This window comes from Mustelus asterias, chromosome 15, assembly GCF_964213995.1.
Source record: "Mustelus asterias chromosome 15, sMusAst1.hap1.1, whole genome shotgun sequence".
NCBI lineage: Eukaryota > Metazoa > Chordata > Chondrichthyes > Carcharhiniformes > Triakidae > Mustelus > Mustelus asterias.
In genome coordinates this window covers 85685298-85709959 of record NC_135815.1, presented here as the reverse complement: position 1 = coordinate 85709959, position 24662 = coordinate 85685298, and the positions used below count along the sequence as shown (strand labels likewise).

Below are 24662 nucleotides of genomic sequence, written 5' to 3'. Positions count from 1 at the left end.
TCCTGTGTCACCCCTAAATAGAGCCTAACTGGCTTCTGAGCTTTTATTGATACTTCTATCTCGAGGCTTTTCAAGCATTGGTCATTGTATGCGTGAAGTATTTTTGACACCAGTCCTTGTGTCGATTTATCTTTTTGCCCTCCATCCGTGGTGAAAAAATGCTCAGGATGACCTATTTCTATTGCACTTAGTGTCTCCTATGCTTCAATAATGTGTCCTCTCATTCACCTACTTTCAAAGACTGAAGGGTCCAAGTTTTTCTAACTTTTCCTGACAACTCAGTCCTCTGACACCAGGGATCAGCCTCGTGGCCCTTGTCTGTATCGCCTCCACTGCTCAGAGGTTTCCCCTTGTGCCTTGGTAAACCGGAAATATGAAAAAGAATTAAAGGGCTGGTTAGAATGTAGAATCTTCTGCCACAAGCTACTGTTGCAGCAGAATACATAAATCCCAATAAAATCCTCGGGAAAGAGGAATGTTGAAAGTTATTGGCTGGGATGGGGGAGGGGGGGGTGAGGTTGGTGTGCAAGGAGAGTGGGATTAGACTACATGGCTCATGGAGGCAATGACTGGTGCAGATTTAATGGGCTGAATGGTCAATTTGCAAACTGGAGCATCCTCTGATTCTAGAAATACTAGCATGTCGTCAAAACAATAAGTAACAGTTGAGGCAAATAGCACAGATGCATTTTAGAGAAAGCTCGATTAAAACGAGGGAGAAAGGAATAGGAAGTTATGTTGATTTGGTTAAATGAAGGACGGGTAGAAGGGGACTCATGTAGAGCAGGAACACCATGATTGAATAGCCTTTTTTATGTTGTACATTAACTAAATCACTGTTGTTCTCTACACTGTTAATTATCTAAAGTTTAAAGGAATGTCAGTTTAAAGTACAAATAAAATGTAAATTAAAACGCAGTGTTCTTTCCCTTAAAACAGCTATGCCATTGCAAGTGTTAGGTAGCTGTCAATTCACAAGTTACAAAAACCAGAAAGAAAGAACTTGGATTGTGTGACCATTTGACCTATACGAAAGTTTGGAAAAGTTCTAATATTAAAATACCCTGGAAGCACGTCAAACTTATAATAATGCTTATAATAGCTGATGAACTACCCCAGCATATCTAGGGTAGTGCAGTAGTTATATTAGACTGCTAATATAAAGAACCTGAGTTGAAAATCCACCAAAGCAGTTTGAGAATTTGACTTGTTTTCAAAAGCTCTGGGAAAAAGAAGCTGGCATCAGTAAAAATGAACAGGATGCTGGATGATTGTTGTAAAAACCCAACTGTTTCACTCAGGTCTTATAGAGAAAATATCGGCCATTTTCACCAAGTCTGACCTACATGTGACACCAATCCCACACATCAATGTATTTGACTCTTAACTATGCTTTGAAATGACCAAGCAAGCCACTCAGCTGTAGCAAATGCAACTTCTCGGCCTTTTGGCTAAGATCAAGTGTAGTGTCGGCACCCCATTGTCGGCCGCACTTGGTTGAGGTCATTGGGTTACGCTGAGGCTTCATATGTTTCATATGAAGCAATTTTTAAAAGCAGCATCTCGGCCTTTTGGCTAAGATGCAAATGAGCTCAAGTCTTGGAGGAGGATCCTCCCCCTTCTCCAATCAGCTTGACTCATGTAGATCAGGCCCAGGACAGGGTGGTTTTGGTCTCCCGTCCTGTCTTGTCAGCCTGGATCTGAAATGTCTCAACTTGTTGAGACTCTGAATTGGATTTGATTTGATTGAATTGGAAAAGTATTAAAAAAATGCAACATCTAAAAACCAATTTTTAAAAATCCAAAATCTTCAGAATACAACATGACCAAATCTCATAACAAGCATAATAGATCAAATTGGTCCATAAGATTGCAGAAGAGTCAAAATCCAAACTCAGATTTAAACTACTTGGTAGAAGGGTTAGAAGAGAAATGTGTAAACATTTTTTTTTACCCATAGGGCGATAGGGAACCCGTCTGAAATGGAGGGTAGAGGCAACACAAGCACAGTTAAAATAATACTTGGAGGTCTACTGGGAGGTGTGCCAGGAGAGTGAGATTAGACTAGGTCGTTCATGGAGGCAATAACTAGTGCTATTTGACAGGCTGAACGGTCCGTTTGTATATTGGAGCACCCTCTAATGCTAGAAATACTAGCACGTTGTCAAAACAATAAGTAGCAGCTCAGACAATTAGCACAGATGCATTTAGGAGAAATCTGGATAAAACATGAGAGAGAAGATTATGCTGATTCGGTTAAATTAACAAGAGGTGGGAGGGAACTCGGAGAGCATAAACGCCATGGGTCAATTAGGCTGAATAGCCGTTTTCTGTGTTGTACATTAACTATATCACTGTTGTTCTCTACACTGTTAATTATCTAAAGTTCAAAAGAATGTAAGTTTAAGTAAAATATGGAAGTGCAAATAAAATGTAAAATGAAAACTGTGACTCTGCAGGGGTGTGGACCAAGTGCAGGAAGGTGGGATCAGGCTGGGTAGCTCTTCTTCAACTAACATCGACACCGTGGGTTGAATGGCCTCAGTCTGTGTTGTAAATTTTCGGCAATTCTAAAAGTAATGGATGACCCAGCTAGTTATGCTGATAACATGCTGCGTCTGGAGATTGCACATGTTTGGGAGGGGTGGGTTGAGGGTGACAGGGAGACAATTAACAATTTGTGGGAAGCAAAGACAGTGGCAGAGATAAGAGAATAATCGAGGCATTTGCCGGCATCAAAGGGATCGTGTTGAATGGAAGGTCGGAGCAGACAAAGTTAGGGAGAGAGCTGGTGAGTGGGGTGTGGGGGGGGATTGGGGTTTGGACACTTTCTTTCAGAACTGATGGGCGAATGGGGGAGGAATTGTGGAAGGTCAAGTGGAGGGAATGGTCAGATAACCATGATTAATAGTTAAGTCTTTGAGTCCGTGGAGGTCACAAGAATGGCAAGTGAGTGGCTGTGGGTAATATTACAGGATGTTATTTGCAGTTCAGTAGCATTCATGAAGAGTTTCTGAGTCTTGTATAGTTTAATAGCAAGTGTTTAGTAACTACTAATAACTATATAAACACATATACAGTGTAAGATCTAAGCTAGGAGCTGTCACCCAGCCTGCCGCTATACACATCTCTATCATAGACTGCCCTCCAGACTCGGGTCATGTGTTCTGTTTCACCACTATAGATGGTACTGTACCCAGTCCCACATTAATTCCCCCCCCCCGCCCGCCACAAGTCTTTACCCGACATATTTACAAAGCCTTCCTGTTTACCCAACATACTTTTTCATTACTTCTGCTACCTCTTCCCCTCCGCCACCCCCTCAAGTCTCTGTTTACAGGTTAAGGTAGTCTGCAAGCTTTATAATACTTCTAGATCTTGTCGTTAAACAGTTGGAGTGGTAGATTCTGTTGAATTGGGCAAACCTTGATGAAAAGTAGGTTGTTTTGGATGTGGTTATTCTGACATTAGTCAGTTGATCTTAATTCTTTTATTTCCTGCGTTTTTGGTGTTGAACCGTTCTTTCTCAATGCCCAAAATTTAAACTGGTATTATAAATGGTCATTGTTTTATCACATTCCTTATGAGAACAAACTTTCTGCACATCTGTAGTACTCATTCTGTTTTTCTTCCCAAGTGCAGTTCACAGTGATGTATGTGGGAGGTTACATTTCAAGAATGGAACATTCATTCCCACTTGTTTCACAACTTTAGTTGTTCTTCGAGCTTCTGGATCTTTTCATTCAGCTCAGCAACTACTCTGCTAAGTTCAGTTGCCTTTGTTTCAGAATTATCTGTGGAATTCATAAGTGTAACAACTTCACCTGGGTATTCAGTTTATTACCTGTACCCTCGCGCTTCCACTGATATTGTGTCAGCATCCTCTTAGTAAACATCAATACGAAATACTCAAGTATTCTAGCCTTTATATATCGGTCCCTAATTGACCTCACCCACCTCATGCTACCTGCTTACAAGCCAGCAGAGGATATTTGGTTTCCCTTTCATTTTAAATGTCCCTCTCTTCTCATTTTCTCCCTTTGCCAGTCTTATTTTCCTCTTCACTTCCCCCCTCAACTTATTGGATTTGTCCTAGTTCTTGCATAAAGCATTTATCTGCCATGCACCATATACATTTTTTTTGTTTCATAATTTTCTCTATCTGCTATGCCATCCATGAAGTTTTGGTTTTTGCTCCCCTGCCATTGTTGGAATGTACCTCGCCTGTTCTTGAAACATTCCGTCCTTACAGATCACCTATTGTTCTGTAGCCTTTACTCCTTTCAGTCTTTGGTTCCATTTTACCTGGACATGATCTCTCCTTTTATTCCAGAGAAATTAGCCCTCTTCCGATTTAGAAGTTTTACTTTAGATTTTTCCTTACTCTTCTTCATTACTAATCTAAGCCTCATGATACAATCATCACTCTCATTCTGTCTTTTTGCCTCTCAATGACATCTTCTCTTTCCAACATTACGTAATTCCAACTCAGTACTGCTATCCACCTCTCTTTCTTCCTTCTTCATCTTTTCTGAACACTTTGTATCTGTGAATATTAATTGCACCATCCTCACTATTTTAAGTCATGTTTCTATTACCACATCATATTCCCCACAAAGATATCAATGTTTATAGCTCACCAACCTTATTCACCACTTTCTGCCCAATTCACATACATGATTTCTAAAGTTGTCTTTGTACATCATGTTATTTTCTTAGTCTGCCCTTATCTAGTATGTCACCGCTTCCTTTTCTACTACAATCCCACTCAATTTAAGCGCCCTTTACTCCTTTCATATCCTGGTGCCTAATACTGCCGATTTAGTTTAAATCTTCCCCATTCACACAAGTTAATATCCCCACAGGGACAGCAGTTCCAGTCTTGTTGAGGTGCAACTTGTCCTCTTTAATACTGCCCCAAGAATTGGAAGCTTTCACTTCTGCACCATTCTTCGAGACATGGATTCACCCTCCTCATTGTCCTATCTTGACTCTTGCTAGTGCATGGCACTTGTAGTAATCACAGTAAGAAGTCTCACAACACCAGGTTAAAGTCCAACAGGTTTATTTGGTAGCACAAGCTTTCAGAGCACTGCCCCTTCATCAGGTGAGTGGGAGTTGTGTTCACAAACAGGGCATATATAGACACAAACTCAATTTACAAGATAATGGTTGGAATGCAAGTCTTTACAGATAATCAAGTCTTAAAGGTACAGACAATGTGAGTGGAGAGAGGGCCAAGCACAAGTAATCCACAGATTATATGCCCTTCAAGGTCCTAACTGCTCCCTAACTCCTGGAAGTCTGATCATAGAATCTCAATATTTGCTATTGGCACCTTATGTATACCACAATATCTGGATCACCCTCAGAATATTCTCCATGATGTCCTTTACCTGGCCACCAGAGAGGCAGAACACCATGTGGGGCTCATGATGGGAAATGATGCTCAACATTAATGTGCCACAGGTCTGGCTATCTGAATCTAAAGAAATAACAACTTGCATTTAACTTGCGACTTTCACAACCTCAGAATGATCCAAAATGCTCTGGAGTCAATGAACTAATAGAATCCACACAGAAATCCACACTAACCTCAAAAAACAAAGAAAATTACAGCACAAGAACAGGTTCTTCGGCCCTCCAAGTCTGCACTGACTATGCTGCCCATTTGAGCTAAAACCCCCTAGCTTTCCGGGGACCATATCCCTCTATTCCCATCCAGACGCCTTAAAAGTCACTATCGTATCTGCTTCCACTAGCTCCCCCGGCAGCAAGTTTCAGGCACCCACCACCCTCTGGGTAAAAAACTTGCCTCGTACATCTCCTTTAAACCTTGCCCCTTAAACCTATGCCCCCTAGGAATTGACTCTTCCACCCTGGGAAAAAGCTTTGACTATCCACGCTGTCCAGGCCCCTCATAATCTTGTAGACTTCTAACAGGTCGCCCCTCAACCTCTGTTGTTCCAGTGAGAACAAACCAAATTTCTCCAATCTCTCCTCATAGCTAATGCCCTCCATACCAGGCAACATCCTGATGATGGAATCTCTGTTAATTACTCCATTTCTACCATATGCTGTTCCCCTGTGCAGTCCCTTGCTTATCATTGCCATAGTTTGGACTGAACTCCCAGCAGTCCACAATACTGGGTACCAGTTGAGAGTAGTGCACAGCCAGAAGACTCTGCAGTTCCTGCCTCTTAAAGAACAAGAGGAGCAAGACGTAAAAATCTCGACAAAAAATGCAAATTATTTTGTTACAAAAATTTGAAAGCAGCAGCCAGCCTGAAACTTGATTTAGAAAAATATAGTTTTGGACACTTTAAAGGCTTCATTGTCTACAGAGCTTTGGTTGGTCTCACTACAGATAGGCAAAAGCAGCACCCATCCAATACTATGGTAAATGGATGGAAATTAAGCTAGGGTTTCAGTTCATTATAATATTTACATGAAGTTGCAACGCTTTTTGGCTAGAATGTTGTACCCTTGTTTAAAAGGCTTACTGGGAAATGATGCCCAACATTAATGCGCCACAGGTCCGGCTATCGGAACCTAAAGAAATAACAACTTGCATTTAACTTGCGACTTTCACAACCTCAGAATGATCCAAAATGCTCAAGAGTCAATGAAGTAATAGAATCCGTAGAATCCCTACAGTGCAGGAGGCCATTCGGCCAATTAAGTCTGCACTGACCCTCCCAAAGAGTTGACTAGGCTCACCTCCCCGCCTTATCCCCGTAACCCTGTGCATTGATCTTGACCAACACCAATCTCTGGGGTGTGGGAGGAAACCGGAGCATCCCGGAAACCGTGGATTTCCACCCACGCAGACATGGGGAGAATGTGTAAGCACTACACAGACAGTGACCCAAGCTGGGAATCGAATCACGGTCCCTAGTGCTGTGCGGCAGCAGTGCTAACCACTGTGACGCTCTGAAGTTGTACAGTTGCAATGTAGGAAACTGTTGTAATGTAGGAAACACAGGAGCAAATTTACCCATGCAGCACACTCCCACAAACAGCAATATGATAATTACCAGATGAGTTGTTTTCGTCTAATTGATTGAGGGGTAAATTGGCCAGGACACCAGGTCTAACTCCCTGCTCTTCTTCAAAATAGTGCCAAGAAATGTTTTATATCCACCTCGTAAAATAGACAGGGTCTCAGTTTAATGCCTTATCCATCAGATTGACAGTGCAGCGCTCTCTCAGTACCTCACGAGACTGTCAGCCTAGATTTTTGTGCTCAGGTATCCGGCTCGGATATGTGGAGTGGTACAGAAACGAAAGTGGTATCAACTGAGCCATAGCTGACACCAAGGCAGATTTTCTAGTCTCCCAGTATCTAATCCTGTGCCACTGAAAGATTTCCCTTCAAATTACAAGCCAAAATAAGTTTACTGACATGAATTGAATTCCTGTTAAAGCTCCAGTTGATTCTGCATCCAGCTAGGTTGTATCAAATGTCTGTTCCACTATCCTGTGGGCGAGGTAAAGGGTTTTCTAACCTTTAACCTTGTTTGAGGAATGTGAATTCTGGGCTCACGTTCTTTAGCCATGTCTCCAATATCCAAGTCAAACAGAGAGCTTGGTTGAATCTTATCTTTACCTGTATTATGTTCCACCTCATGTTTTTCCAACACAGAATAGTTTCTTCATAACTTAGTTCCCAGAGGTCTAGTCATTCTTCTGTGAACCCTTTCTAATAAGTCTCAGTTTTTTGTACGTATTTCTCTTATTCTCTGTGTAAAACCTAACTCCTGTAAGTAAGCCTTTGCTTCTGAGAGGAGCACTGCAAATTTATATATACAATATCTGGTATTGCAGTGTTGCTGAAGGGTCAAACGAAACACACTTTTTAAACTTATGGTATATAGCACAGACTCTCTTGTCGTCTCAGACTTCAGAAGATGGAAACTTGAACATTCTAATTGGCACACACTATAAACTACAGAAGCAGGTTATTAAAGTAACAGGTAAGTAGCAACATGAGATAATATCGAGCTTGCACTCTTTAGCAGAGCTTTTAACTCATTTTCTCCTGAGTCATGTACATGAACTATTTGATCATTCCAAATCCAAACTGGACATTTGCAATGGCACAAGAACAGTTTCAAATGAGCTATGATGCATCAGTTCAGAAGATAATTTAAGAACAGGAACCCCTCCACCTCGGAAATGACTCGCCTCAAGAAAGTGGATATTATATACAAGACTAGTAACACAAAACAGATACATTCACAGACTTGTGCCATGCTGATCTGTAATTATTCATACCAACACACAAACAAGATGAAAAAGATGCACTTATTTCAACATAGCTCCTTTTACAATTCTATTGAGCAACAAGGGTGGAAGGGATCAGAGAAGAGGGGGGGGGAGGGGTTGTGGGGTAAAACTGATCACACACAATCAGATCTTATTGTAGGGACATGTAACAGAGATGAATGATAGCACGCATTGCATTCTTCAAAGAACTGCATTAAGTTGAGAAACCTTTGCAATTGTTGTAGCTTATTGTGGTCAATTTTTGCAATAAAAACATTTTGAATTGTCGAACAATTCAAATTAAACAATTCTGAAAAGGAGTAAATTGGAAAAGATTTCTCAATGATTGCCAAATTTAGACTTTATGAATAACTAAATTACTCTGTTTACCAAGAATACAGTTCCTGTCCCGAATATTTAGAATTCAACTCCTTGAGGGCTTTCCTAACTGTTGTAAAGTTGCAGTTTCATCAGTCTGAAGAAGTCTTTGTAATCACACATAGGTTAACTAAGTTTTTATTGGCTCTTAGAACTACCATCTCCAGGCTTTTCGGTGTACACAGCTCTATCTACTCAACTGACCCTGGGTGTGCGTCATGTGCTCTCTTATATCACTGTGTGGGCAGCATGGTACTCAGACCCACATCATATGTGCCTGGGCCTTATACTTTACCTCACCCCAAGTCTTTATCCAGGGTACTTTAAAGTGATTATAGTTTCCCTTATCTTATATCATTATAAGGGCGGCACGGTAGCACAGTGGTTGAGGGCGGCACGGTAGCACAGTGGTTAGCACTGCTGCTTCACAGCTCCAGGGTCCCGGGTTCGATTCCGGCTCACTGTCTGTGTGGAGTTTGCACATTCTCCTCGTGTCTGCGTGGGTTTCCTCCGGGTGCTCCGGTTTCCTCCCACAGTCCAAAGATGTGCGGGTTAGGTTGATTGGCCAGGTTAAAAAATTGCTCCTTAGAGTCCTGGGATGTGTAGATTAGCGGGTAAAATATGTGGGGGTAGGGCCTGGGTGGGATTGTGGTCGGTGCAGACTCGATGGGCCGAATGGCCTCCTTCTGCACTGTAGGGTTTCTATGATTCTATGATTACTATCATACATTTACATTACTACATCATCGCTGCCCAACTCCCTACTTCAGTCCAGAGGTCTTATAGTCCTTCCATATCTTGTTTGCATTACTATAGGAGAAAATGGTAGGCTCTGTCACTGATGATTCTCTCGGTTGGTTTGCAGGCTGTTCTGGTAACTGGGATTTTTTCCATCCTTTTCCACTGTTCTTTTCTATTGAACCATTCTTGTTCAGTGCAGTCTTTATGCTGATCAGTGGTTACTACTTGTTACATATATTTAAATGGTTGCAAGTTACTTTAAGAACTGATCACGTGATATGAGATGGTGTCATTAGGGTGTTGCAGAGGCTGCTGTTTTACTTTCAGTTTGCATTCTGTACAAGCAAAAGCTCCTAGAATAAATCTGTTGTTGTTAGTTTGAATCTACGTGTGCAACCACATATCTTATTTTTGTTTAAAACCTACAGCCACTAACATTAGTTAGGACATTACACCGCTTTAGCTGGTTTCTGCTGGGGGAATGAACACTGTGCTCATCTCCTTGCTGTTTCTTTTACTTCCATCCCGTACCAGCTGAGGTTATTCATAAAGGCCCACCGCCTTCTCAATCTTGCCCCTCAAAGGGGAGAGTAGCCTGTGGTCATCTGGGACTACGGCAACCGTACTTTTATAACATTCTGGAATCTTCTCTGCCAAGTGGTTCTTCAGTTCCTTCAGAGTGACACTTTGTAATTTTCCAGGGGAACTAACTTTGTAACTTCACTGTAATATTAATGTAAACCTACTCGTGACATTAATAAATAAACTTCAAACTTTTAAACTTTAACTTGATCAGAGAGATCCCGAGGTTGTGAAGGTACTTTAGCAGGCTTTCCATTTTTGTGAAGTGCAATTACATCCCCTGGAATTTTTATTGTAATTTAACCAAGTCTCATTTAGTTTATTCTGCTGTTGCTGCATTCTGCTGTTCAAGGCAGTCTTTATTCTTTCATTCTATTGAAGGATTATGCATGGTTTTAGAATTTGATCTTGAAGGACAGTCAGATGTTCTTTTAACAGTTTATTTTCCAGTTCAGCCTTTACCTTCTCGTTCTGTTCCCCTCAGCATTGCTTTGTTACTACTGATAGCTCCAACAGAGTTTTTTCAAGTAATATTCAACTTCTGAACTCATGTTTTCCCAGGGGCATGTATTGGTTCCTCAAAGAGTCTTTCAGTTTCTTTCAGCATTTTCTGCCTGTTGTGCCTGGCTGTATTTCTGGTTCAGTTTTCCCAGCGCCTGCTTCGATTTGCTAATAATGGAGTTCAGAGATATTATTACCTCAAGATACCTTTGTGGTACCTCAGTAAATGCTTCTGTTCAGATCTTGAAACAGTTTGGTTTATTGAAGACTTTAGTTTTATCATGCATTTTCAAAGGTATGTACTAAACTTGAATTCTGTGTTTCAAATCTTCCAATCCAGCTTTGGTACAAACATTTTCCAACATTATTTAATTTTCCTTTTGCAGAATTTGTGTATTTTGGACTTCACCAGCTAGCTTTCCTTTATACACAGTCAGGCAGCTTGTTCCACACTGCCACCTATTGTTGCAGCTTGGGTACTGTGTCAGGTTTCCCAAAAATATATATATTTTTTGAAACTTCTGGAAAGTTATTTGCCTCTCTCGTGCCTGGGTGCCATTGTGCGGTTTGCTCAGTTCATGTCTTTTTTTTCCTTTCGTAAATTTACTAGAGTTTTAAAAATCCCCCCTTTTAAGCTCTATGCAATCCACAACTTGAAGATTCAGATATTTGTCAAAGGCTTTCAATATTTCCTCGATGCTGCTTAAGGATTCATCAATGCCTTGCATTAGGATGACTTATTCCTCAAGTTCACCAAACGAGTACAAAAAGGCATTAATCTGGACCTTTTCTGACTTTCCCATTTAGCCCTGATGTACTCCTGTAATCTAAATGTTATCTTCTCCAAGATACCCAATTGTGGGTCTGATTCGGTCCGTGTTTTAGCCCGAGTTGGTCTGCTAGTTTAATTTCCTATCAATGGCTGTTTTTCATAATAAGTGAGTACCTCCATCTTTTTTTCTTCCAAGATAACTCTTCAGTAACCATAATTCTCCTTCCCTTTGTTGTTCCCATGATCAGATTTCAGCAGGCTTCCGTTACGTTGAAGGGGCCGTTTTTTAAAAACACATTAGTCTGTAGAAAACCTCTAAAACAAGAAGCCTTGTCCATCGCGTAGATTTTGAAATCAAAGAATATATGCTGGAACATTTTTTAAGCTCTGCCTTCAGTTTTAAAACTTTTTTCATTAATTTGAGCTCAGTCACATGTATTGTGGACTTGTTGCTGCTGCTTTCTGAATTTCAAGATGGTGTCATCATTCACTTGGAGGCAAAGGGATTTCCTGCACTTGCTCATTTTGGCATGGTCTGCTGCAATGGCGACGGTACTCAACTTGAAAATGCCTGGAATGGCTGCCTGCTGAGTTCTCTCGCTCAATGTTGATGTTAAAAGTCATAAATATGTCTTTTTCTGTCTTTTGCTTGTCTTCAGCTGGGTTTAAAAAGTTGCAATTCTCCTGGACTATTCAATTAATTATTCATGATTGTTTCAGAGTGAGCTCGGATGCCACATGTCTTAACTGACTCTTAGAGCTATTTACACATATACGGTAAAGGGCACAAGTTAGGTGTCTCCATGTTTGCTGGTACTCAACACAACTGGTCCTGGGTACATCATTGTGTAGACAGTACTGTACTCAGTCCCACATTAACCCCAATATAGAATAACAGAAAATGCTGCAAAAACTTAGGTCTGGCAGCATCGCTGGAGGGAGAAACAGAGTTAACATTTCAAGTCCATATCATTTTTCTTCAGAAGAGCATTAGCCCTATATGTATGTGCCAGACCCTTATATTACAATTACAGCTCAGTTAGCAGATCTGTTACCCCCACCATAGCCTGTATCTTCTGAAATCTGTTCATAATGGCACATGCCATGTCGGTAAATATCTGTCCAATTAATGCCATCTGCCTGTCCTTTTATTTTTTTTAATTTTCAAATATTTACCATTTTAGAAGCTATTATGAATTTTGTTCTCGTCACTGTTTCTATATCTCAAAAACCCTCTATACAAGGAAATATCGTCCCAGTTTTTCTCCCTTTGTTCATTTGATAATTGCATTTTCATGGCCTCGAGTTACCAATTCACCAACATGTGGAAATAGTTTTTTCCCCATTTGTCTGATCAGAAATCTTCAGAGTTGCAAATATTGAAGAGTATGGGTAGGAAGGAACAGAGTGGAATTAGATTGGGTGGAATATTAAAGGATTATGGGGAGTGAGCAGAAGAATGGAATTAGACTTTGTATATTAAAGCAGTACGGGGAACAAAAGGACTGTGGTTTTGTCTAGGTTGTTTTTGTGGTGAAAGCACTGGCAAAGAATTGATGGACTGAATGACTCATTTCAAGGCTGTTAATAAATAATTTCTCTTAAATCTGACAACGTTTCTGGGAACCTCTGCTGCATTTTTTTCACTGTTTTGATATGCACTCATTGTTTCTAGCCCTAATTAGTGGGTATTCCACCTCCTTTTCCTTGGCCAATGGCCAATCCTCTAAACTAGAAATCCTCCAGCTAATTCCTTATATCCACGTTCAGCTTCTAGACTCTTTTGCCAGCTTATTGCACAAACTACCTGGTTATAATACGAACATATTAAACAGAAGTAGGCTAGTCAGTCCCTCGAGCCTGCTCCGCCATTCAATAAGATCTTGGCTGATCAGTTTGTGAGTTCTGCATTCTCATCCATCCCCGGATAACCTTTAATTCTCTTGCCTAAGAAGAATGTATCTGCCTCCCTGCTTTCAGCATGTTCTGAGACAGAGTTCCAAAGTCAGACAACCCTCATGAGAAAAATATTCTCATCTCTGTCCTATATGAGCAACCCCTAATTTTAAAACAGTGTCCCCTAGTTCTGCTCTCACCCACAAGAGGAAACATCCTTTCCACGTCTACCTTGTCAATCCCATTCAGGATCTTACATCCTTCAATCAAGTCATGACTCACTCTTCTAAACTCCAGTGGAAACCAGCTCAGCATGTCCAACCTATCCTCATAAAACAATCTGCTCATTCCAGGTATCAATCTAGTGAACTGCCCCCAAAGCATGTACAACCTTCCTTAAATAAGGAGACCAAAACTGCACATATGTATCTTTATATCAATGGATTTACATTATCTCACTATTTCACTGTTGAAAACCACTTATTTCAGATACCCTCACTTTAAAGCACATTAGACTTTTGACGTACTTTCTTCGCAAGAGTAAGCTCAATAAACAAACCCACAATTTATTCACAACTTACTGAAAGATCTGGTTGAGCCAGGTTATAAGAGCTCAGGTAAAATGCCAGTCTGCTGCATTTGCAGCACGTGATATTTATAGAAATAAAACAAGGCACTAGTTACAACTTTTAAACAAACATTTGTACAGGCTAATGAAATAGAAACAGTGGCAAATATTACCTTCACTATGATACACAGCACTAGCATCTTTGAAGTAATGAGGTAAAAGTCGCTCCAGTAAAAGCAATACATCTTCCAATTCTTCTAGAATTCCCACGAGCAGGTAATTCTCATTCATGTTCTCTTTGGCTCTCTGCAACGCCCACTCCCCTGGATCCCTTTAAAATTGAGAACATTGAATAAAGGCATAGTGCTGATTATTATCCAGTCACTTTCAATTGGAATGTAAAATCATTGTAATTAATACACAGAACATCTGTCACCTCCCGGAACAGCATTCACCCGCCCCTTGAATGATGCAGGTCCTGCTTCCGCTTCACTCCCCAGACCCATTTTCGGTATTGATCATAGTGTGGTGAGATAGTTCTTCACATCAGTCCTGAACTTGATTTACCTGGCTTATAGCCACATCCCCTCGTCCTGGCCTAGCTTCAAATTAAGATCACGAATAACCTTTTCTATTCCACTTTGATCCACTGCCTCCTTTCAGGACCTTTTCCTCCATAATTCAGCCCCTCTGACACAAGTGATCAGAACCCCTAGCAGAGCTTGGAAATTCTCTTTGTGTCTCTGTGATGAGGAATGAACACAGTATTCATGGCGTTGTCTGACCAGCGTGTTGTGCAATTTCAGCATGGTGGCCAGAGACTTGTACTCTACCATACTGGTAGAATAGCTCAGCAGTCCATTTGCTTTGTTGATTTCTTCCCTATAATGACTTAACATGGTGAGTATTGATTCTGTGATCAGTCTCACAAGGTTCCCACCCTCTCCCCGAGCTAACATAACATCATTCTCCCATTCTTGTTTTGAACATTCCTTAAAACATATCTGCATTGAATTGTATCTTCTAGACTTCAGCTCAATTGCCTAGGTCGTTCTGTAATGCCGCAGAGACTGCAGACTCTCGGAACACAGGAACAGGGGTCAGCCATTCAGCCCCTCAAGCCTATTCCAACACTGAATGAGATCATGGCTGATCTGTGATCTAACTCCACATACCATATTTTGCTCCATATCCTTTAATACCTTTGATTAAAGCTCTGTCAATATCAGATTTAAAATTAACGATTGATCTAACATCAACTGCCCTTGGAGAAAATGGATTCCAAATTTCTACCAACATTTACGTTTAGAAGTGTTTCCTAATTTCACTCTTGAAAGGTTTGGCTTTAATTTTTAAACTGTGTCCCCTCATCCTAGACTCCCCAACCAGTTGAACTCCCCACCCTCTATATCTTGAAAACTTTAATCACATCTCCCTTAATTTTTTTATATTCCAGAGAATACAACCCTTGTTTGTGTCATGGAATGTTTGGAGTCCAGGTATTAAATTGGTTCATTTACTGGGCACTCCTTCCAAGACAAATACATCCTTCCTAAGGTGCAACATCCAGAACCGATCACATTACACCAGTTGTGCTCTATAGCTTTGTATAGCTGTAACACAACTTCTATCCTCTTGTACTCTAGTCCAGCATTTTATTAGTCTTTCTGATTATCCTCTGTATCTGTCCACGACATGTTATACTAGAACCTCACCATGCAACACTCCATTCATTACATCGCCCCAGCAGCGATCCCTCAGTGTATCATTCCAGCCCAAACTGACTGACCCAATATGCACTGCTTCATTAGTTCCAGCCAATTCCTTATCCAAGTTCAGGCTTCACCTAAGATATTAATTGTCTTAAGTTCCCATATCCATTCTGATGTCACTTTCTCATAAGGTTCAAGCTTGTTTCTTCAAAGCTGAATAAAGGATGTGCAGTCATAAATTAGAAAATGAAAAAAAGAAATGCTGAATTTATCTCACCTGCATTTGGGATGCTGCCCACAAAAATATGGAATAATGTAGAACACCCTAGGGTTGCTGCATTCTGCATAATTTTCTAATATGCAATCATCGATGTCCTGTGGAACAAGGGAAAAGATCAAGATAAAGGAAGATAGAATCATAGAATGGACTTTCAGCCCATCCGCCTGTGCTTTCTCTTTGACAGAGCTATCTAATTAATCCCATACCGTTGCTCTTTCAGTACAGCATTGTATTTTCTTTTCTTTTCAATTATTTATCCAATCCTCTTGAGCATTACTATCAAATTCTGCTCTCACCACCCAGCAGACATTGCATTCTACAACAATTCACTGAGTTTATTAAAAATGTTCCTTTGTGTCACCTCTGTTTCTTTTGCCAATCATTTGAAATCCATGTACTCTAGTTACTGACCCTCCTGCCACTAAAAACAGATTTTCCTTAATTACTTTACAAAAATTATTCCCGATTTTGACCAACTCTTAACCTTCTCTGCTCGAAGGAGAATAAAACCAGCTTCTCTACATAACTTGGGGGCAGCACGGTGGCACAGTGGTTAGCACTGATGCCTCACAGCTCCAGGAACCTGGTTTTGATTCCCGGCTTGGGTGATTGTCTGTACGTTCTCCCTGTGTCTGCGTGGGTTTCTTCCGGGTACTTTGGTTTGCTCCCACAGTCCAAAGATGTGCGGGTTAGGTTCATTGGCCATGCTAAATTACCCCTTAGTGTCCCAGGATGTGTAGATTAGAGGGCTTAGCAGGTAAATATGTGGGGTTACGGGGATAAGGCCTAGATGGGATTGTTGTCAGTGCAGACTTGATGGGCCGAATGGCCTCCTTCTGCACTGTAGGATTTCTATGAAAACCCCGATCTCAGCCATCATTCCAGCATATCTTCTTTGTACTCTTCCAAGGCTATGACACCTTCCTAAAGTCTGATGCCAAAACTGAACACACTGTTCCATCTGAAGCCTGTAAGAATACACGTCACTGTAGTTAACCAAACACTACCAGCATACTTTGCATGATTGAAAGACTTTTCAAAGTAAAATGCGTGCTAAATTTTACAAGCTTCCTTTTCACACAAGGCAAAACAAGATTCTCCAGCTCATGGAATGTTTGGCTGTGAGGCCCACTGTTATAAAAGAGAGTTAAAGAAAACAAACAATCATATTTTGAAGCTCTGTTAAGTCATTATACTTGTTGGAATGCAAAGCTAATTAGTATGTCCCTTAGAATGAATTCAGCAGTCTGATAAGATCATTAGGTATTTGGACTGGATAACCATAGTGAACAATTCTGAGCATAACTGATTGTAGCAAATGAACACAAGCGAGGAAGCTCGGAAAGTCAGCCTGCAGGATAGAGACTGGATTTTGAGATTTGTGGAGAACTGCCTAGAATGAGATAGGGAAAGATAAAGTAAAAGCTTAGTTGTGCAAAGGTAGAAGATATGTGTGACAGCTCTCGAAGCTTGAGGAGAATGGACAACAAAAGCAGGCTTTAATTCCGTGGTTTTAAAAAAACCCTCAACATACCACTGGATATTGTAACCAAGTGGGATTTTGATAGGACAGTGAGACTGTCCACTGTTGGACAAGGCGGCAAAGACAGGTTAAGTAAGCCTCACTGTTAGGTGCATTGGCCATGCTAAATTCTCCCTCAGTGTACCCAAACAGGCGCTGGACTATGGTGACTAGGGGATTTTCACAGTAATTTCATTGGTGTTAAAAGGGTTTACCACGGTTGGAGAACCGTGAAACCCTTCTTTGAGTCTCCATCGCTCTGGTGGGAAACCATCAAGGACAACATCAAGAGGTTCTTCATCCGCAAAGGAGTTCAGAAGGCCAGGGAGAGACGGGGGGAAATGTCCCGACTCCAGAAAAGCATGCAGAATCTACTCCAACTGCAGTCGATGGGGGTTGATGTCAAGGAGGATCTCCGGGAGGTGAAGAGCCAGCAAGCCTCACTCTTTGCCTCGGAGGCCTCCAAGGTCATCTTCTGATCCAGGGTCCGCTCCGTGGAGCAGGATGAAACGTGCTCGCATTTCTTCTTCCAAAAGGTGCACAGAGAAACCTCTGTGATCAGCAGCCTGAAGGAAGAAGATGGCTCTGTAAGGTCATCGCAGTCTGACATTCTGAGGATCTGCAAATCCTTCTATGCTGGAATGTATGACCTGAAGCCAACAGACAGCACGGCCTCCCAGTCTTTCCTGTCATCTTTCACACGGGTCTCAGACGACGGCGAGCGGGAGAGCCTGGACAGACTGGTATCTCTGGATGAGCTGACAAAGGCTGTCGAGTCCTTTCAGAAGGGTAAAACTCCCGGAAGCGATGGCTTACCGGCTGAGTTTTACTCGGCGTTGTGGGAGTTGACGGGCCCGGACCTGCTGGAAGTATACAAGAGTATGCTTCTGGAAGGCAGCATGTCAGAATCCATGAGGAAAGGCATCATTACCCTCATCTACAAGCAGAAGGGGGAAAGGGAAGAAATTAGAAATTGGCAACCCATTTCACTATTGAACGTGGACTATAAAATTCTAGCCCAAGGTCATCGCCAACCGGGTCAAGTCTGCCCTGGGGTCAGTGATCCATCCTGATCAAACCTGTGCTGTACCCGCCAGGAAGATCTCTGATAGCCTCGTGCTACTCACGGATACAATCGCCTACGTGCAGGACAGGCAGGTGGATACCTGCCTCATCAGCCTAGACCAGGAGAAGGCGTTTGCCAGAATATTGCACAGCTACATGATGGATGTGCTCTCCAAAATGGGCTTTGGGGAGGGAATCTGCAATTGGATCCAACTGCTCTACACAGACATCAGTAGCGCAGTTTCAATCAATGGGTGGGAATCAGATAGGTTTCAGATCAGGTCTGGAGTCAGACAGGGCTGCCTTCTCTCCTCCATCCTTTTTGTGTGTTGCATTGAACCCTTTGCCGAGGCCCTCAGAAGGGACCCAGGCATCAAAGGGGTTACCATCCCAGGCAGCGGAGGCACGCAGGTCAAAGCCTCCCTCTACATGGATGACCTGGCTGTCTTCTGCTCGGACCCCTCGTCTGTTCGCAGGCTTCTCCAAGTCTGTGAGCAGTTCAAGCGGGCCTCGGGAGCCAAAATCAACCGGGGTAAGAGCGAGGCCATGTTCTTTGGTAACTGGGTTGACAGATCCTTTGTCCCCTCGCTGTCAGGGCAGACTATCTTAAGGTGCTGGGGATATGGTTTGGAGCGCCAGGGGCATGTGCCAAAAACTGGGAAGAGTGCATTGCAAAAGTGAGGCAAAAATTGGGCTTGTGGGAGCAACGCTCCCTCTCTATCACCAGAAAAAACCTGGTCATCCAGTGTGAGGTACTGTCCATGTTGTTGTACGTGGCGCAGGTCTGGCCTATTCCCAAATCCTGCGCAGCAGCAGTCACCCAGGCTATCTTCAAATTTATATGGAGATTAAAGATGGATCGTGTCCAGAGGGAAGCGATGCACAAATCTCTGGAAAAAGGAGGGAAAAACGTTCCCAACGCCACCCTCATCCTGATGGCCACCTTTGTGTGCGGCTGCATCAAGCTGTGTGTAGATCCTCGGTATGCTAACAGCAAGTGCCACAACGTTTTGAGGTTCTACCTGTCCCAAGTGTTGCGGAGGACGGGTCTGGCCACACTGCCGCGGAATGCTCCAAGTAGTTGGACTGTACTGCAGCATCTGTCCTTCGTGGAGAAATTTTTCCGAAAACACACCTTTGACCACATGGCGATCAAGCAGTCGTCAGCACGTAATGTCCTTGAGGCCCTGAGAGAAACGGAGATGGAGGATCCTGTCGGATGGTTCCCTGAGCAAACTGTCAGTGACATCTGGCAGAATGCCTCATCACCAGAACTCACAAACAAGCACCAAGATCTGGCTTGGCTGGTGGCGAGAAGGGCACTTCCCGTCAGATCTTTTATGCATGCTCGAGGTCTCAACACCACTGCACGCTGCCCTCGACGCGGCTGCGGGGGTGATGAGACGGTCACACATCTCCTTTTGGAATGTGCCTTTGCAAAGAAGGTCTGGAGTGAGATGCAGTGGTATTTGTCGAGGTTCATCCCGAACAGCTCTGTGATGTAGGACTCTGTGCTCTACGGGCTGTTTCCAGGGACGCACACCGAGACAAATATCAACTGCTGCTGGAGGGTCATCAACTCGGTGAAGGACACACTTTGGTCCACCCGAAGCTTGCTGATCTTCCAGTTGAAAGATTTGTCCTCGACCGAGTGTTGCAGACTGGCACATTCCAAGGTCCAGGACTACGTGCTGAGGGACCCGCTCAAGCTTGGGGCAGCTGCCACAAAGGGGAAAGGCCACCGTGTAAAGCTTTTCAGCCGAGGCAGACCGAGGGCCTGGTAACTGCAGAACACCCTCGGACTGCGTAACTGTGTGCTAATCTGAAAAACAGCACACAGTAAAACCTAATGAATGTATATAGTTTCAAGTACTGAAATGAAATTAATGCAATGTCCTGTAAATGAACATCGTGTAGTATTGTAAAAATGAATGGTCTTTTTTTACGCTGTTTGTAATTATTGGATATGTCGTTTTGCAATGGCTTATTTGAGAATTTTTTTAAATGAATATTTGAATATTTGAAATAAAAAAAATTTCATTGGTGTTAATGTAAGCCTCCTCGAGACTAATAAATAAACTTTAACCTTTACTGACAGAGGAAATAGTGAGTTGGTCAATCACTAAAGGGACTACAATGACCAGAAGATGACTGCTTAGGGATAATTATATATAAAATCTCATGCCATATTTTGAGTGTTAAGTAGTCCATGATAGAACAGAACTTTGCATTGCATGGTTTTGATTGCTGATATCTGCATAAGCTAATAAATATCCAATTCTGATGTTTGAGTGTATTTCATTATATTCGGTTTTTAGCAAGAGTAAATATACTTGTCTTTTACAGGGTTAACTAGTATTTCACGTCTGTGAAGAGGAGGATATTAGTTTTTAATATTTTTGGGGTATGCTGTACTCTGTGAAGCAGGATTGTGGGGGCTGAGTGTAACTAATGAAACTGAAGACTTAGAATATCAAAAGATGTGAAAGACACAGATTTGAAGTGAATAGGGCGAAGTTGGATGCTCTTAAGTAATTAAGACATAGATACAAATTTGCATTAGGAGATGAAGGAGTGTATGCCCAGTTGTTAAATTTCAAAAGTAAGTAAAAAGGAATCAATGGGACGATTGAATTGTTTTCAGTTCCATTTGCAACTTCTCAGACAATAGAGCAGCTTGTGCCCACATGCAGAAAAACCTGGGCAACATTTAGGTTTGGGCTGAAAAGTGGCAAGTAACCTGTGTGTGGCTTTTGCTACCAAATAAACCTGTTGGACTTTAACCTGGTGTTGTTAAACTTCTTACTGTGTTTACCCCAGTCCAACGCCGGCATCTCCACATCGTGACACAAATGCCAGCCAATGACGATCTCCAACAAGAAAGAATCTAACCGTCGCTCTTTGACATTCAATGACATTACCATCACCGAATCCCCCATCAACATCCAGGGCATTACCACTTATCACGTAGTTAGCTGGATCAGTCATATAAATACCGTGGCCGCAAGAGCAGGTTAACAGATTGGGAATTCTGCAACTAACCACCCCCAAAAGCTGGCCCACCATCTATAAGGCCTAAGGATGGTGTTACGATGTTGGTCGAGGCCAGTTACTTTAAATAAAAATCAGAAATCCCAGCTGTTTACTAAAAGAGTGAAGCTGCAGGATTCCACTGTTTAAAACCAAAAGATTTTTTTACTATACAAGAATCAAACAAAGCAAACAGTTTAGATAACCATCTATATGCGAAAACCCAGGATTAACACTTATTAAGTATGACTAAACAGGAAAAATGTGATCAAATATACACTATAAATTACACATTAAAAAGCAGACACAACTAAAACAGATCTTATGATTTGGTTCAGCAGTACACTCAACATATAAGTCATCAATCTGAGTCACAAAGTCCTTCAAAACTGTCTTCCTCACAAAGAATTTCAGCTCCTTTTCTTCTAGGATTTAATCTGATCTCCAGGCGACACGGGCACAAACCAAACCAAGTTCCATGGGCATAGACTTCACCAAAAATAGAACACCTCTTCAGAACTCCCTCAACTCTGCTTACGGCAGTCTGGATGCCATAGATCTATCAACATTACCTTCACAAACAGCCGCAGCAATGGTACATTTGCCTATTCTCAGTTTATGGATCAAGCTTCCGTCTTCTTCAACTTGTCGATACTGTACGACTGAGATTATTGTCAGAGCTCTGATGGCTCCGTACCCTTTCATCCAGTTGCAATCTCCCCAGAAGTTTGGGTTTCCAATCTCGGTTTCAGTCTTTGTTTCCTTAGAAACCAGAAAGGTCAGTTTCCCTATACTATTAGATTCTCTCTCAAAAAATACAAGCGTTGAAACCCTGGATTCCATCACAATACTTTCCAATTGCCTGGATGAATGCAGCTCCAACAACATTCAAGAAGCTCAACAACCTTCAGGACAAAACAGTCTACTTGATTGACAACCCATCTTCCACCTTAAACTTTTAATTCCTCGACCACAGAGGCAAAGTGGCATCAACTACAGATACACTGCAGCTATTTGCCAAAGGTTCTTTGGCGGCTACTGCCAAATCCACAACTTATACCACCTCGAACATGATGCCTGCAGGTTCCCCTCCATTTCACACACCACCTTCACTGTTGCCAGGTCAAATTCCCAAACAGCACAGTGTGTACCGATTGCACATGAATTGCAGCAGTTCAAGACTGTGCTCACAATCGCCTTCTCAAGGAGAATTCGGATTTTGGCAATAATTCCTGGCCTTGCCAGCAAAATTCACATCCCATGAATGTATCATAAAAACAAATCAGAGACCACAGTTACAGTATAAGGAGAAATTAAGAGAAATAGAATGATTGGACAGGAGTAGGCTATTCAGCCCATTGAACCTGTTCCGCCATTCAATTAGATCACGGCTGATCTTCTACCTTAACACCACTTTTCTGTGCTATCTCCATATCCCCAGATATTTCTGTTTTAAACATGCTCAATGATTGAGCTTCCACATCTATGTTTATGCTGACCATCAAATACCAATTTATACTAAGAATACTGCAAATGGAATTTTGTCCTTCATTGCTGGAGGGATGGAGTTTAAAAACAGTGAGGTTATTTTGCAGCTGTATAAGGTGCTGGTGAGGCCACACCTGGAGTACTGTGTACAGTTTTGGTCTCCTTACTTGAGAAAGGATATACTGGCACTGGAGGGGGTGCAGAGGAGATTCACTAGGTTGATTTCGGAGTTGAGAGGGTTGGCTTATGAGGAGAGACTGAGTAGACTGGGGCTATGCTCATTGGAATTCAGAAGAATGAGGGGTGATCTTATAGAAACATATAAGATTATGAAGGGAATAGATAGGATAGAAGCAGGGAAGTTGTTTCCACTGGCAGGTGAAACTAGAACGAGGGGGCATAGCCTCAAAATAAGGGGAAGCAGATTTAGGACTGAATTCCCTGCCCAGTGAAGCAGTTGAGGCTGCCTCATTGAATGTTTTTAAGGCAAGAATAGATAAATTTTTGAACAGTAAAGGAATTAAGGGTTATGGTGAGCAGGCGGGTAAGTAGAGCTGAGTCCATGAAAAGATCAGCCATGATCTTATTGAATGGCGCAGCAGGCTCGAGGGGCCAGGTGGTTTACTCCTGCTCCTAGTTCTTATGTTTTTATACTAACCTCATTTACCAGCACTTGGTCCATAGTGTACTATGCCTTGGTGATTTAAGTGCTTGCCCGTATGCTTCTTAAATGTAGCAAGAGTACCTGCCTCCACCACCCTCTCAAGCAGCAGTTCCATTTTACCACTACCCTGAGTGAAAAAGAATCCTCAGGTCCCCTCTACTTACTCCTCACCTTAGACCTATGCCCTCTGGTCTTAAGATACCTCTGCCATTGGAAAAGGGTCTTACAATCTACCCTATCTATGCCTCTCATAATTTTGTATACCTCTACCAGATCCCCCCTCAGCTTCAGGGAAAACAAACCCAGCCTATCCAGTCTCTCCTCACACTTGAAACTTTCCATCTAGGGCAACATCCTGGTGAATCTCCTCTGTACCCTCTCCAGTGCAATCACACCCTTTCAATTGTGTGGCAACCAGAACTGCACACAATATTCTATCTGTGGCCGCATCAATGTTTTATAAAGTTGTACCAAGACCTCCCCGCTTCTGCACTCTATGCCCCGGCTAATGAAGGCAAGCACTTCATATGTCTTCTTCACCACACTATCCACTTGAGAGTTCCAAAGAATCATAACCCCTGAATGAAGAAATTTCTCCTCATCTCAGTCTTAAATGGCCAACTCCATAAAATGAGATTACGTCCCCTGGTATGGCTCATTTCATGAGAGGGAAAGTTAAGAGAAGATCTAATAAATTAGTTCCTAATTATGAGGGTTCGTGACAAGGAAATAAGAGGAAACCAAGCAATGGCAGAAGAACTGGTGCAGACTCGATGGGCTGAATGGCCTCCTTCTGCACTGTAGGGTTTCTATGATTTCTATGATTCTATTACTTTGTATCAGTCTTCACGGTGGAAGACACCAGTGGCATGCCAGAGCTCCAGGAGAGTCAGGAGGCACAGGTGAGTGTAGTGGCCATCACTAAGGAGAAGGTTCTGAGGAAACTGAAAGGTCTGAATGTGGATAAATCAGATGGACTACACCTCAGGGTTCTAAAAGAAATAGCTGAGGAAATTGTGGAGGCATTGGTGGTGATCTTTTAGGCATCACTGGAGGCAGGAAGGGTACCAGAAATGCCAGCATCTCCACATCATGGCAGAAAGGGTACCAGAGGACTGGAGAGGAGCTAATGTAACACCGCTGTTCAAGAAGGGAGGGAGGCAACAGACGGGAAATTATAGGCTGGTTAGCCTGA

General features: G+C 42.2%; 1 protein-coding gene across 3 annotated transcripts in view; it reads right to left on the bottom strand.

Moving 5' to 3' along the window:
* The window catches only part of usta (uronyl 2-sulfotransferase a), an 85563-nt gene that overhangs the window by 20479 nt on the left and 40422 nt on the right, over nucleotides 1-24662 (bottom strand). For all 3 annotated transcript variants that reach the window (XM_078230245.1, XM_078230246.1, XM_078230247.1), the window contains exons 6-7: nucleotides 15696-15793; nucleotides 13880-14037 (exon numbers count right to left, since the gene is read on the bottom strand). In XM_078230245.1, the coding sequence (XP_078086371.1) occupies nucleotides 13880-14037; nucleotides 15696-15793 (256 nt within the window). The remainder of the gene's footprint in view (nucleotides 1-13879; nucleotides 14038-15695; nucleotides 15794-24662) is intronic.